The sequence below is a fragment of the Solanum tuberosum genome, unplaced genomic scaffold (assembly GCF_000226075.1).
Source record: "Solanum tuberosum cultivar DM 1-3 516 R44 unplaced genomic scaffold, SolTub_3.0 scf00115, whole genome shotgun sequence".
NCBI lineage: Eukaryota > Viridiplantae > Streptophyta > Magnoliopsida > Solanales > Solanaceae > Solanum > Solanum tuberosum.
This window is the reverse complement of record NW_006239044.1, coordinates 947884-963348: the sequence shown is the minus strand read 5'-3', so window position 1 is coordinate 963348 and position 15465 is coordinate 947884. Positions and strand designations below refer to the sequence as shown.

The window sequence follows — 15465 nt, the reverse complement described above, 5'->3', positions numbered from 1 at the left end:
TGTCACTTTACCATCCCAACTGTGTTGTCTTCCATGTATCTTCTTTTTCTTTTTGTTGCTTCCACTTCTTTGATGCCTAGGTGAGATATCCCCATCTCTAGCTACTTTATCAAAGCATATGTCCAACATATCCTCATCCTCATCCTCGTCCTCACCCTCGTCAAAAGAATCATCGCCCAAATCACTAGCATAAGAATTAATTGGACTAAATCCTAATGCTAAGGCCTCTTGTTCATTCTTCTTTGCAATTGTACTTTTAGGTACAAATTCTAGAGCTTGTGGACTCAATTTTCTATTCAAAAAGAGGAGGTGAAACATTCTCTTCTTCATCAACCAAATCAGCCCACCTAGGAGTACTCATCTCCCCTTGTTGTTTTTCTTTCAAAATTAACAAATCATTTGTAAAATTAGCTTGAGAGAGTGGTGACATACCTTTCGTCAAAATTTTATCATTCCCTGTGGATGATAAGAGCTGTCCAAATTCACCTTGATGTTCATCAGGTGAATCCAAATTTTGGGAAGTGACCTCATGAGCTAAGATGCTCAATGTGACCATGGGTGGCTTGATTGCTGAATTGGGTTTGAGTAACATGGCAGCCTGACTTTCTTGAATAGCCTTAGCTACTGTAGGACTCATAACATTACCATATTTGTCGGTCCGCATGCTACATACTCCAATTGGTGTGCTAACTGATTGTATATTATTATCAGGATCGGCTTGAGCCAAAGTTTTCTCCTTCGAGGGATTAGAATCAATTAACTCTAATTCCTTCTCCACCCCGAGTGCTTCAAATGGATTTGTACAAACAATGTCCTTTGATCCATTAGATTGCACTACTAGATTAGTAGTTACCTGTTGCTTATTTTCAAGACATGGAGATTTACTTCGACTTACCGAGGAACCAATACACAGAGTAATTGATTTTTTTTGTGCAATTGTGTTCCAATTCCCAGTTGCATTCTCATCACAACTAGAAATTTTAACTTGCAAATCGATAGCTTCCAAAGGTTTCAAATTACCACGCTCAGATTCTGTCAATTTTTTCCTTTCCATCAATTGCCAAATTCTCAAGTGGCGCATTAGATTTTATCGCTTGTATAGCATCATGAAGTTCCCCAGGAGTGTGCTTATCACTTTGCCTCATACTTGAATTTTCAGCAACAATTTCATTATCTTTTACCTCATTAATTTTTTGTGCAAATTGTGTATCCTTGGATTTGTTATTTTGCTGATTTGAATGCACAACGAGTTGCTCTTCAACTCCAACAGGATCAACTGAATTACAACTTTGCCGCGAAGACTCACCAGTTTGAGGAATTAAGGATAACATTTGATTCCCTCAAGAATAGTCATCCAACATTGCTTTGCTTAGGCGTTGACCAGAATTTTGGCACACCAAATTTTGATCTTGAACACCACTCTTTTCAGCCCCTACATCTAAATTTTTAACAGTTTCATCCGTTTCACCAATTTCCAGCCTATTTAAATCAATTTTTTAGCATTGAGATGATCATGAAGATCTCCTTCAATATGATTTTTACTGACCATGGCATCAACTTGACCATCGGTGAGAGTTCGACAATCAGCTTCTCTATGCCCCTGATGCTTACATCTCTTACAATAATATGGTACATAATCATACCTGATTTTTTGCCATATGTTTGTAATTTCACGAGTGACTAAATCGTTGAATTGAACTCAAATTCTTTTTTAAAGAATCCTTAAAAGATTCACCTCGACTTTTACCCTTGCAGTACTAGGTCGTGTTTTATCATAGGTCGCTCGATCCACATCAAAAGGTTGTCCAACTGCCGAAGCCATTGAAAATAGAGCATTACGAGTAAAATATTGACAGGTAAACTTGGGAAAGAAATTCATGCCATTGCAATGGAGGTTTCTTCCCTAGGACTAAAAGAGAGAGTCCACTTTTGGATTTTGAATGGTATAACAGTACCAGCAAACTTAATCGACCTACTAGTTTTTGAAAAGATTGCAATATAATCTTCCTTTAAAGTGAACCGCAGGAGCACATGCCGACTTTCTAATAACTCAATGTTACATTCATCCATAAATCCTAATTGTTGAGATAATATTTTTCGTAAATCTGGAAGTTCAGGCCTTCCATGTGAGAATTTGGCAATGAGAGTGTATTTTAAATTCTCTTCCGTGATAAACGTTTCTATGTCTTTTGAGTCAAACACCATTGTGGGTTCTCCATGTAAAAGAATGACTGGTTTGAGAGATTTCTCACTAGATTGTTGGTTCCCGCTGATTGCCGAAACATATGTACGACATGTATTAGGGTTGACGTTTTTCTCTCCCACGGCCATTGGATGGGGAGAGGGCGAAGCAGCCATGGCTGCTATTCACCCATATATCGCTTGAAAGAAAAAGAGAGAAGAGAGTTTTTGGGTTTAGGGTTCTTTTTTCGTGGGCTCCCCCCTATTTTTTCTTTACTTTTGTCTTATTGTTTTTTTTTTCTTTTTGAGCAGGGTCAGTCACTTTCGGGCTGGCTTATTGATGGAACTTACAGAAATCCCACTAAATTTAGGAGCTAATTACTTAGATACACTCTAGTTTGTAATATTACGAATTTTATGAGTTTGGACTTTGGATACATGTATATACTGCGTCTAGATATTTTAGATACATGTATCTCGGATACATGAGTCAAAAGTAGGTGTAATTTATTCTAGATACAATGTATCCAACTGCATTCACATGTATCTGAATATCTCGCTCTCCTCTCTCCTATCTCGATAGCCACTCTCCTCTCTCGCTCGCTTCGCTCCTATCTCACTCGTCACTCTCCTCCCTCGCTCGCCTCTCTTCGTGTATCTGATATTCCAGATATAATAGTGTGATTCACATGTATATGGGGATCCCTTTTGACTTTTTCATATTTCGCTTGTCCCTCTCCCTATTTTAGTGTATCCAGTAGTAAAAATACATGTATTAAGATGTCTCTGACTTGAATCTGATATGAAATTATTAATTAGTGAAATATGGAGAGTTATATAAAACAAATTAATAAAAATACTACAAAAAAGTTAAGATTGCAACAATCTAACCTGACCGGATAAATTCAAGATTATTGGGATTCTAGAGTGTAGTTTGGATAGCACCATCATCTCTTGTGCAGATAAAATCTTCTGTACTTTCTTCAGTGTGATCGAAGTATGGAATCATAGTAGAATCATAATTAACGCTTGATCTCCAAGGGGTTCACTATCTACATTGACATCATTGTTATCATCAGACATTTAATCATGGTTTGTTGTTTCATGTTTCAAAGGTTCATCATTATCCAATTTACTAAGTCGATCATCACATGTATCATTATTGTTCACAACTTGTGTACATTGATTCCATGCACCTTTAAAACGATCACACCTATAAAATATAAAAATATAAATATATTGTATATAAGATTATTTTTAATTTAATAAATAAAAAATTATCACTTTATTTACCGATTAATTGACTCCGATGAAAATAGACGTGTCACTTGTATTCAAAGTATCCAAGTGCATGAGAGCATTTCTAGGCTCTCCCGTATTACCACCTTATGCACTGGGAGAGTATTCAAACTATCCAAGTGCATGAAGGTGGTTCTATACGATACAACCCTGATCATTTATACTCATTTTGTTCATGCACAATATTACCACCCCAATATAAATTTGCTCTCACTTTAATATCATCCATTTTGTTTTGAATAAACAAAGTTAAAATACAACAATCAAAGATTGAATTTTTTTAAAACGAATGAATGAAGTTAAATAATGAATGGATTTTTTGTAAGGAGAATGACTGAATATTTTAGTAAAGCGAATAAATGAAACTGAGCATGAATACATAGGGCAAATCACTCAACTACATAAATGAATGAAATCGCTTACTATCAAGCGATATAATAACTAAGCAAATCACCCACTGTGGAGCGATTATATTTATTTAAAAAAAAAAAAAAGGTTTCACTCACAGTGGAGCAATTTGCTCTTTATATTATTGTTTATATCATTTCGTCAAAATTATTGTATATAGCATTTCATTTTCTTCCATCTCTTTGATGGATAAAGGGTCTGAGAATTCATGAGAGTCGTGTAAGTTTAGGGATTTTCTTTAATGAATAAATAGTGTACATCATTTTATTTACTCTTTAATTGTTGTTTACAGCAATGGTGTTTGACTCAATTGATGGACAATTCCAATAGAAAGAATGGGCTGGCATCATGCCTTCTCTAATGAAAGCACACAAGAACACAAGATGGACATATTTATAAATGACTTTTTTTTATTGATTGAAAAAGATGCTATAATTTATTTATTTTTGTCAATATGGGAGAGATTTAATTAAGATCTACGGTGGAGTGAAGATACTATTTTTATCTTTTTTTTTTTTTTTTGCTTAACCACAAAAATGAAAAATCTTCTTCTCTAAAATAGTCACCAACCTAATTGTAAGGTAAATTATGGGGTGTTCAGCTAATATGCTAATCTCTGCAAGTTGAAGTTTAAAAAATAAATAAATGAGAAAACGCTACAGCGAGATTGAAAAAAAGAAGCAAATCAAGTGATTTTACAAAAAAAAAATGCGAACAGTACAGCGAGATTGGAAAAAAGAAAAGAAGAGAAAAAATAAACAAATCAAATTGCTCACTGTGAAGTGAATTTTAGAAAGAAAAAAAAAAAGAGGAAAACGTTAAGCAGGTCGCTCACTGTGGAGTGAATTTAAAAAAAAATTCCTCACAGTGGAGCAAGAGGGGAAGAAAAAAAAAAAGAGATAATCGCTCATGGTGTAACAAGATAAAAACTTTTTTAAAAATAATTTTTTTTTAAAAAAGAAGAGAAAATCACTGATGGTGCAGCGAGAAACACTTTTTTAAAAAAAGGCTAAAATCAAATCTGCAATGAGCAAGATGTAAAAGATAAACACGGTCAAACGGCAGTTAAATCACAACTTATATAGGAGGCCTGTTTTGGTTAAATCCAAAATTGAATGGCCCTTTGTGCATTTTGGAGGAAAAAAAAGTGGCTCATTCAGATAGCATATATAGCCTTGCACAAAATAGTAGAGAGATATCAGAAATACAGCCGATGCATACCTCACTTTGGTGCATCAGAGACTGAAAATTATCATGAATATGTTTATGATCATCAATGTCTGCAGCAGTTAAAAGGGGCAGCAGACAGATGAATTTGGGGGTAAGAAGAATCATAAGCCGGGAAATGCTTAAAACCTCTTTAAGATCACATATGCCGTTGAAACACTGGCCTCAAATTATATCCACATGCCAAATGGAAATGAGATTTCAGGGCCACAATATGTAAAAGCAAAATGGATACTCTAGTAATAATTACAAGTTAGTGATGCTGCTATATTTGTATCAACCTGCACTTGATGTTCCTCATAAGCTACAAAATTTAGTTTCTGGAATCTTCAAACATTCTGGCGTCCAGCTGATCAACCTGAAAATAGATTAGAACTCAATGAGGTCTCAATTTTAATTTTCTCTTTCTCCAGTTTGTTGTTTAAGAACCGTCACGTTATGGCATATATTATAAACAATAATAGTAATCTTGCCAGATTGATGATTCCCTGGATTTCCAACTTCTTTTTTGCTGCTGGATTTATTGTTACTTGGCTGTTCTACTGCCTGATTCTGCATTTAAAAGCCAAGTTTTATAAAATGACAGATCACTAGAGAAAGCATATGGATCACATTGAAAGGAAAGGAGAAACAGGCATGGACTGTTTCGAGCTGCATCCATCCTATAAACACTCATTCAAGTAAAACTCAATTTGGCAAGTTATAGAAGTAAAGCAAGAGTATCTGTTTCTTTTGGAGAATAAATTTAATCTAGCAACACAATCTTCTGTGAAGTGCAATTGACCAATGAGGCAATGACCAAGGTGAAAATAAATAGTGATCGCAAGATGCAAAGAGTAAACTTGTTGCCCGTGGTCTCTACATGGACATAGTTATCATGATAAGCAACAAGTAGATTTGTTCATGGTGGTCACTATATCGACACAGTCGCTATGAAATGAGTTAAGGACCAGTAGAAGAGGAAGGGCTTGCCTGCGGTAATGCGACTTGCGTTTGCTGGAGACCAAAAAACTGCTGATATGGATCATTAAAAGTCGGAAGTCTTGGCTGGTTCGAATTATGTGCAACAAGTGAATTTAGCATTGGATCTGGCTGACTTGAAGCTTGCATTCTGGATGGATCTGGTACTGGAACTGGTGGCAAATGAAATGGAGGGATAGGAAATCTAGGACCCATTTGTGCTGCTGCAGCTGCATTCTGCATCGCTGCACCTTGTAATAGAGGTGGATATGGCACCATTTGCCTGTTCATGCCAATCTCCATACCCATCCCTATACCCATGCCCATTCCCATTGGCGGCATGTACGGTTGCATTCCAGGATACATCATCGGGACCATGCCACATCCCATGGACATCATCTGTAGACAAACAGATATGATCAAACTACACTCTGCTGCGAGTACAAATCCTTTTTAAGATAATAACAAATAGGAGTATGGCTATATCAACAACTAAGTTCAGCATGCATATTACACAACCAGAGATTAGTTGAGAAACTCTAATAAAGATACTCATGAAAACTTCCTTGACACTGAACATATGTACACCAGCTCAGACCAAGTCTGAGCTGGAAACACAGGTCAATAAGGAGAATAATGAACTTTATTTTTTGACAAGCAAGGAATTTTCACTTTTGGAAGAGGAGGTTAAAGGCCGTGAGAATATGATGAGTGAATCCTTAATATTCACGATGTAACACTGAAGATGTACATTGGTCAATTTTATCTATATATTCAAATACACAAGATATAGGTTTATTGTTCCAGCGAAGGAGTTACATTTCCATTCACGTCCAACTGAAATTCGATAATAACGCTTGAGCACCTTCATGGAATTTGAATCAAGAGTGTGCTACAAACAAATTAAGCACTTAAATCCACATATTACAAGGTGGACTGCTCTTCTATGAGCAATGATGGAACTGGAAAGAATTAACACTATAAAGATTTTTGTTGCCGTGTCTAACTCAACCCCAAGAACTAGCTCATGGGGGGAAGTTTGTCCAAGTCCATATAAGCCTATCAGCAGTCCATTCCCAACCAACGCGGACTTTAACCCACTCTAACACTCCTTTTACACCCAGGTCCATTTGAAGCGTGGACCGGAAGCCCAAATAGGAATGAACTTGACTCTTACACCAAGTAAACGGATGGAAGAGGTTATCTTATTCAAAAGGTAAGCAATGAATAAATACAATAGATTGTTTGTTAACTTAGGAAAGAGGTAGAAGATGATTCCTACAAAATCAGCTTTCTAAATACGGCTATGTACTTTACAAGAATGAAGTCTATATGCATTCTATACCATATTAAGATATGATAATTGAGTCTAACTCAACCCCAAAAGCTAGCTCAGGAGGGGAAGATCACCCAAGTTCATATAAGCAGACTATCAATCTATTACCTAACCATTACGGGACTTTAACCCACTCTAACACCCCTTCACACCCCAACCAAACTGGAGCGCAAACCAGGCGGCGCCCAAATGGGGATGAACTTGGTTCAGAAACCATGTAATCAGATGGAAGAAGTTATCTTATTCCAAAAGGTTAGCAGTCAATAAATACGATAGATTGTTTGCTAACTTAGGAAAGAGATAGAAGATGATTCCTACAAACCTGCTATCTAAATATAGTTATGTATTTCACCGGAATGAAGTCTATACACATTCTATACCATATAAAGATATGAAATACGAGTCTAACTCAACTCTCTAAAAGCTAGCTCATGAGGAGAAAATTGTCCAAGTTCATATAACCAAACAGTCAGTCCATTCCACAACCATTGCGAGACTTAACCCACTCTAACACCTCTTCACGCTCTCACCCAACTGGAGCATGGACCAGGATTCCAAACAAGGAAGAACTTGACTCTGCTACAATGTAATTGGATGGAAGAACTATCTTATTCCAAAAGGTAAGCAATGAATATATACAATAGATTGTTTGCTAACTTAGGAAAGATATAGAAGATGATACCTACAAATTAATCTGCTATCTAAGTATGGCTATTTACTTTACTAGAAATGAAGTCTATATACATTCTATACCACGTAAAGATATAACACCTAGACCTAATTCAACCCCAAAAGCTAGCTTATGAGGAGAGGATTGTCCAAGTATATATAGGCAGACCGGCACTACATCAGCCAACCAATATGGGACTTTAACCCACTCTAACAAACACTAATGGAGCCCAAAAGAGTTCTTCCAAGCAGTTTTTAGGGAAGAAACATTGAATGCCCTAAAGTGGCCCAGTTTAGTTATCCCTGCCCTTTGTAAAGAAGCATTAAACATTGGTCATTCTTATAGATAGAAGATGAAGAAGAAGAAGAAGACCATGGTAATAACACCACGGATCGTAGAATTAACTTAATTAGTGTAGAAACTAAAAAATTTAGCAACTAAAGAATGAGGATTTGTTGTTCTACTCCCTCCATTTCAAAAAGAATGGCCTAGTTTGACTTGGAACGGAGTTTAAGAAAAGAAGAAGACTTCTTAATCTTGTGGTTTCAAATTAAAGTTATGTCAAATGTACCAAAATGCCCTTTAATCTTGTGGCTTTAAACATGCCAAGTGGAAAGTTGAAGTTAAAGTGTTGCCAAAAAAGGAAATGGGTCATTCTTTTTTAAACAAACTAAAAAGGAAACTAGGCCATTCTTTTTTAAACGGAGGAATTAATTATAAAAGGGCTATCATTTCGTCAATTAAAATTATTTGTTTCCTCCTTCAACAAAATGCAAATGTAATCCTTTAGCAGTAAATATTTGGAAACTAAATAGTAGTGCCGTTATGTAGTGGACATAAATATACTGTATACAAGCATTATGGAATCAATAGCAAAAATGAAAGCATAGATAATTTCTTACTTAAAATAATGTTAGGGAACACACACACATGCACACATGGTGTGTGCATGCGCGCATATATGTGTGTAGAACATAAAATATATGAAAAACGTAATGTAATTAGATGCATAGGAAAGGCATGTGTTATAGCTTTCACTCCCGCAAGAAATCTGGTAGTGAAGTACCGACAAGATGAGATTTGGTTTCATTAGGACAATAAAACTAAAAAATAGACTAACGTTGTAGTACTTAATTAACATGCAAGTTCTTAAAATTTAGACAATATCCAAATACTGCATTAGAATCATCCAGATATTGCTACATGAATTACAAATACTGGTAATTCAGATTCTATATTTCTTAGATATTATATGATTGCGTTATTAGACTGTTCTTTATTTGAGTATGTGTAGTGCTATGAAATACGGATATTCTGATCGACCCCAATTGGCGCTCTGAGTAATCTAGTTACCATTACTACTTCCTACTAATACTGTAAACGACAAAAAGTGTGTTATACCAAAAGAAAGGCAGTAGTTTGAATATAAAATGTTGTTGACTTACTCATAACTTACTAAGAGCATGTGTTGGATTGGTTTTTTACTTATGACTTATAAGTCACAAGCCATTAGTTATAAATCCTATTTTATGGCTTTTGCTTATTTTTATGATTTTGGCTTTAAACCAAGTGCTTTAGAGCACTTCTTTTTAATCCAAACACTCTAAAAAGTTATTTTAGCCTAAAAGCACTTAAAATTAGCATATCCAAACGGTTTTATAAAAAAGAAAAAAAAGGATTGACCATATACAAACATTAAAATAAAGCAATGAATAGTGACTTGCAGACAACGAAAGAATGTAATATTTACATAAAAAAGAAGTTCTAAATATTTCTAGTAATATCTCGACTTCCTATTATTTATATTTAAGATACAATCATTAAGAGAATGAGGTTCTTTAGGTGTAAAATTATCCAACTTCCTGGTGTTTAAGCCAAGTATTTTATAGGACTACAATAAACTACTCCCTCTTCAGAAAGGACTATCAAATTCCTTTTCTATAAAGAAATTGAACAAGAAGGGTTGGAATGTATCAAGAGGCAATACATGAAAAAGATGTTAATAAATGTACCTGCACTTGCAATTGCAGTGATTTCAAATACTCAATTGCCTCATCAAGCATTGAAGCTTTGTCCGTCTGAAATTCAACAAAAAACTAAGTTAAATATATTAACAGGAGAGTAAACTATATGTTCTATATATTGTAGAGAATTCAACGAAGAGGCCAAAACCTTGTTACAGCGTGGTATGAGTTCCTGCAGGGCCTTCATCTTCTCATTTATTCTGTCTCTACGTCTCTGTGGTGATTGGAGCATCGGCATGTTGATTAACAGTCAAATGAAAAAAATAGTTAAATTATCAAAACCCTCAAATCAACAACTGCACAACACATACCCTTTCTGAAAGATTATGGACCTCCGCAGCACGAGATCGCTTTGTGGATGTTGAACCGCGTGCTTGCTTTTTTGTATCAGGAGACTCAAATTCAGCATCCTAGGGAAATTGAGACATAAGTTAATGAAGCATTAATAGTAAACTCAACAAAAAGGAAAGAATGTGTTCTCATTTCTCAACTTCCAGAATTTCTTGTCTTTCTCCCACATGACAAGACATCAGGAAAGTTGAGTTTAACTATCTTACAACAGAAAAGTTCACGTGATCTCCCAAAGAGTAAGATGGCGTATACCTTTCTGGTGAGGAGGGAAGTTAAAAGTGGCCAGCAATTGCCAGTGTCCCTTCACCACCACCACTTTGAAATTTTCTTTCTGCCACCTTCTGGTAGTTCTTACACTTATACATCAAAAGACCATGAGATTTTCTAAGTGCTCCTGAGTTTTCGATTAGTCCCACTTATCGGTAACCTTAGAAAGTATTTAGACTTAATGTACCACACTTCCTTTCTTTACTTCATTTAATTTTCTTCTTTTCTTAGCGCAAAAAGAATTCTGCTTGAAACAAATTATTGATCCTCTCAGAGGAACAAATTGATTTAGAAGTAACTTGCAGGTTAACCCGGTGCAATTTGGAATGCTGTCTGCAAACTAGGGAGTCAAGAGAAGTAGCAAAGAACAATGAGGTGGGTTTCATCTGATGTAAACATTATGGTACTGAGGTATACATACAGCTTGTTCAAACAGTTTTTCACTCATATTCAGGTCCTTAATGGGAATTCAATGTTCTAAGAGTGTTGAGAAAATGAGATGCTTCTCGATTGTTTTGAGAACACTCTCTTGGAAAAGAGATTCTACTCTTTGTCCACTCAAAGTTGTCTCCTAAAAACTAAACTACCACTGCTCTGATTTGTCATGTGAAACTTGCAAGTATCCAGTATACAGTAGCAAAGACAGGAATCAAAGCCAAATAAGGTGTGTTTGGTATGGAGGAAAACACTTTCGTTAATCCATGAGTTCAGTATGGAACAAACACAGTTATTCACAAGCCTCATACCCTAACTACCACTCCCTTTGTATTAAAACAAACCTTGATATTGAGTTGGCGTACACGCACCTATTGTTGAGGGAACATATATTTGGCTAACTCGGCATCAAGATACTTTTTACTATTATAGGAAATGATAGTTTCAATAAAGTAGAGATCAATGAATAGTTGAGTTATGAAAGTGTGTGCATTTACTTTTTAGTTTTTACCATTAACTCATTTTATTTTATAGGTGAAAAGGTCAACAATGCCTAACTAGTAACTAGTATTCGAAAGTTTGGCACATCCATGACCCTGCGTTATAAATATAGGAAAAAGAATTGAAACTCCTTAAACTATTTAGTTTAAATTTTTAATTTAATTATTAATAACATAACTTCATATATGCATAGAAATCACATGACAAGTTTAAAGTTAGGAGTTCTAGGATACTTTTATTAACTTCTTATTCACGACATAAAATGAAATTAACAAATGAGGTAGACATTATTTTTTTTTTAAAATTAATTTATCCTCATATGACACTGTGAATTTAAGACTGTCAGAAAATTCAGCACAATATAAGATATGCTGATTTCAGAAAACATTCCCAAGGAGATCACATACAGCTCCCCTCTTCCTTAAGCTCTGTTACATCACGAATGGTTAACACGGACAATGGGACAAAGTTAAATAAGTCCAAACACTCCAGTGACCTTTGCTATAAACAGGGGGCAATAAAAGAAAAAAAAAAATAAGTACTCCCTCCGTTTCACAAAGAATGACCTAGTTTGACTTGGCATGAAGTTTAAGTAAATTTTAGAAGACTTTTGAATCTTGTGGTTCTAAATTAAAGTTATGTCAAATGTACAAAATTGTCCTTAATCTTGTGGTCTTAAACATGCCACGTGGAAAGCAAAAAGTAAAATGTTACCAAAAAATGAAAGAGGTCATTCTTTTTTAAATTGACTAAAAAGGAAAGGAGGTCATTATTTGTGAAACGAAGAGAGTACTTTCTAAAGGTTCTAGAGTCTTCTTATTATTTTAACCACTAATAATAGATGTTCCTTTTCTTTTTCACCTCATAACTAAAAGCAGTATAAAAACTTTATTTTATGGTTAGTGATCTGCCACGTGTCCTGAACAACAGCCACAAAATTGCCGGCTCGAAGCCACGTCACGGCACAGCACAAACCGGTGACGTAGCCAAGAAAAATCCCTCCTAACGCTAAAATGCACCGTAAGTTAGATATTCTTGCGAGCCACGAAAAACGACAGCGCCTGTGAAAGACAGGTGCGAGTAATTGGGAATTACAAGAGACGAAATAACAATTACTGCTCACCTCATTCTGACCTTCGTCATCCTTTTCTCTTCCTTTCCGTTTCCGGTCATCCGCTGCTGCTGCTGTTGCCGTTGGCGCCGCCTTATGCGACGGTGCTGGTGGTTCGGCACTGGCGCTTACACTATTTCCTGAGCCACCCGGAGATGACGTCATTGAAATGTCACATGTAGTCGTCGGTTCTCTAATTGCCGTTGACGTAGTCGCAGTTCCGGTGCTGCCGTTTATAGTACTACATCCTACATTTCCGCTGGGAACTGGTACCACATTATCGGGTACGTGTGAAACTCTAGATTCCTGCCCTGTAATTGGAGTTACGTTTGAATCCACGACCGCTGAATCTCTCAGTGACTTGCTTAAATTTGCCTGACCAGGTTCTAACCTGGCTTTAGGCAATCGCGAGAAGTGTCCGAAGTTCTGGAACCGATTTGAATTTTCTGTGACGGAGCGTCTAGAAGGAGGTATAGGCGGCCGAGGAGCCGTTCCGATCGGCGCTGCTGGCGATGGTTGTGGCGGAGGTGGACGGATCTCCAACGTAGACGTACGGTTATCTCGTGGCAGCGTGGCGGTGGTTAAGGTAGAAGTCGGTGTGGGATATAGGAGATCGGAGTAGAGATCACGTTCGAAGGAGGGGTCATCAAGTGGGTAGTGAAGCCATGAGGCCATCTCATCCTCCTGCATAAACAGATGATGTGGAGTAGTTTCCTCTACATGTCGGATCTCTCTACCGACAGCTTGGTCAGAGGGAATAACCGCATCACCACCGCCTCCACTGCCGTTACCGATGTGAGATTTCTTAAGAGATCTTTGATTCTGACTCTGCATAACCACTTGACCATTTTGCCACAGTAGTTCCATGATTTCCTCCTCCGCCCTATGAAACCAACAAACAAAAATCTCTTCCACTTCAAAATCACAAATCAGAAAACTAAACCTTTCATTCAAATGATTAAAAAAAAAAACATAAAGTTTACATTGCGGACTTCTTAGTTCTGGTAAGACCAGAAGAAGCAGGAAGAGAGTAGTCATCATCCATATCAAAATCAGGAACAGAATGATTCATCGTGACGTAGGCAGCTCAAATCTCCCAAATAAAAAAATCAAAATTGGTCAGGCACCGCCGCAACAAGCAGTCCCAAACTCACCATAACACTGGAGCAGCTTATTAACACCGCCCATAAATCTACGAAATCAAAAGCTCACACAAAAGGCGGCTGCTTAATGTTAAAAACGTCTTTAACAACCTCCAGAGTTAGCTGAAAGTACCTTTTTGAAACCCTTTTACTGTTGTGTGTAGTTTGAAAATGGAGAGACGAGTGACGATTGATTGAGTAGCAGAGAGCAAGAAGGTGGGCGATTTTGGGTATGAATACTTTCCTCTTTCTATTCTTTCCTTCTTTCCTTTCTTGGTTTTTGCCTTTATTGTTAATGTCCTTTTGCAAGAGAGATAAGGTCCGTTCTCTCCTCCCCTCTCTCTCTTTCCTCACCGTGCCTTTAATCTTCGAATAAAAATTAAAGAAAAAGACGAAATTGATTTTTGACACTATTGCATCGGACAGTTATTTCACTGTCATTATAAACACATTTCCCCACCTGTTTCAATCAAGCAGCTTATCATCAATTACTACTAAACTACTACTATTTCCTACTCATCTCTCCCAACTTGAGTCTTTTACATTTTTGCCCTAACAAAATTTAAAAATTTGTTAACGAATATTTTTTTCCGCCACCAACATGATTTGTGATGTAGTAGCGAGACTACTTCATTGTTAATCAATGATCTAGAGTTTGAGTTTTGGATATGAATTGTTTTTTATTAAGAGTGTCATCTCCTAATATATCATGCAGCGGGTCAGATTTAATTGGTGCTTCAATACGGATATTGAATGAGGACCAATTATTTTCCCCTATCCATAATTAGCGAGGGTACAAAAGGTTTAATAAAGCAGTAGTTTTTGAACTCGTCACTCCGAGTCTAAATAATAAATTCTTGGTCAATTATTCGTTTATACACATATACATAATTGTTTGATTTGAGAAAATGTGTAACACATACATAATTATATTTGGGAAAATGTGACACAGAACATAATAATTTTGAAAAATGTGAATAGAACATGGAAAGTTCTCATTTTATTAACTTTGTTGCGCGACTTCAAATTAGGTCGTGATGATAAGGTGTTGATACAAAATTTCATGTGCCGATTGGTATTAAAATCAAACAAAAAAAAATTATTGATTTGGAAAACAATTTTTGATGTGTTTGAGAGCCGACTTAAATTGTAAAATTTAATAATTCTTCTAAAGTGATTATCTAAGCATATTAGAACTGCTTAATGACATTATTTGTTGCTTTGTCTGGTGGGGCCCTGCACAAATTACCTTATGTATATATCTACAAAAACTATTGGTTAATAAGAGAAAGATAGAGCCGATAGAGACATATAGTAATATATGAATTCATATTTGGATAACTTTGGATTTCCAATTAACACGTAGTATTATTTATAATATATGTACAAATACTTTAATGATTCGAACAGAAGTCCATCTATCACCAAAAAGAATATGATTATCTATGTTGTACAGTTGCAGTTTTATGTAATGAATGTTAAATAAAATAATTTGCTAAGTACATGTTTAAGATACACTTATCATTGTTTATATTACTTAAATAATAACACTT

General features: G+C 36.0%; 1 protein-coding gene across 1 annotated transcript; it reads right to left on the bottom strand.

Annotated features, from left to right (window-relative positions):
- Positions 1-5222: 5222 nt before the first annotated feature.
- Positions 5223-14390, bottom strand: LOC102585610 (transcription factor PIF1-like). The gene is made up of 8 exons (XM_006350234.2): positions 13754-14390; positions 12783-13653; positions 10417-10515; positions 10254-10319; positions 10094-10159; positions 6088-6474; positions 5589-5667; positions 5223-5473 (listed from the first exon to the last, which is right to left on the bottom strand). Exons 1-8 carry the CDS (start codon positions 13840-13842, stop codon positions 5469-5471), a joined length of 1662 nt encoding a protein of 553 aa, XP_006350296.1. The 5' UTR covers positions 13843-14390; the 3' UTR covers positions 5223-5468.
- Positions 14391-15465: the final 1075 nt, after the last annotated feature.

Coding starts and splice junctions, on each gene's coding strand:
- LOC102585610 (XM_006350234.2), bottom strand. CDS start 13,842: ATGAATCATTCTGTTCCTGATTTTGATATGGATGATGACTACTCTCTT. Junction 13,654..13,753: donor AGAACTAAGAAGTCCGCAAT/GTAAACTTTATG, acceptor TTGGTTTCATAG/GGCGGAGGAGGAAATCATGG. Junction 10,160..10,253: donor TCATACCACGCTGTAACAAG/GTTTTGGCCTCT, acceptor GTTGAATTTCAG/ACGGACAAAGCTTCAATGCT.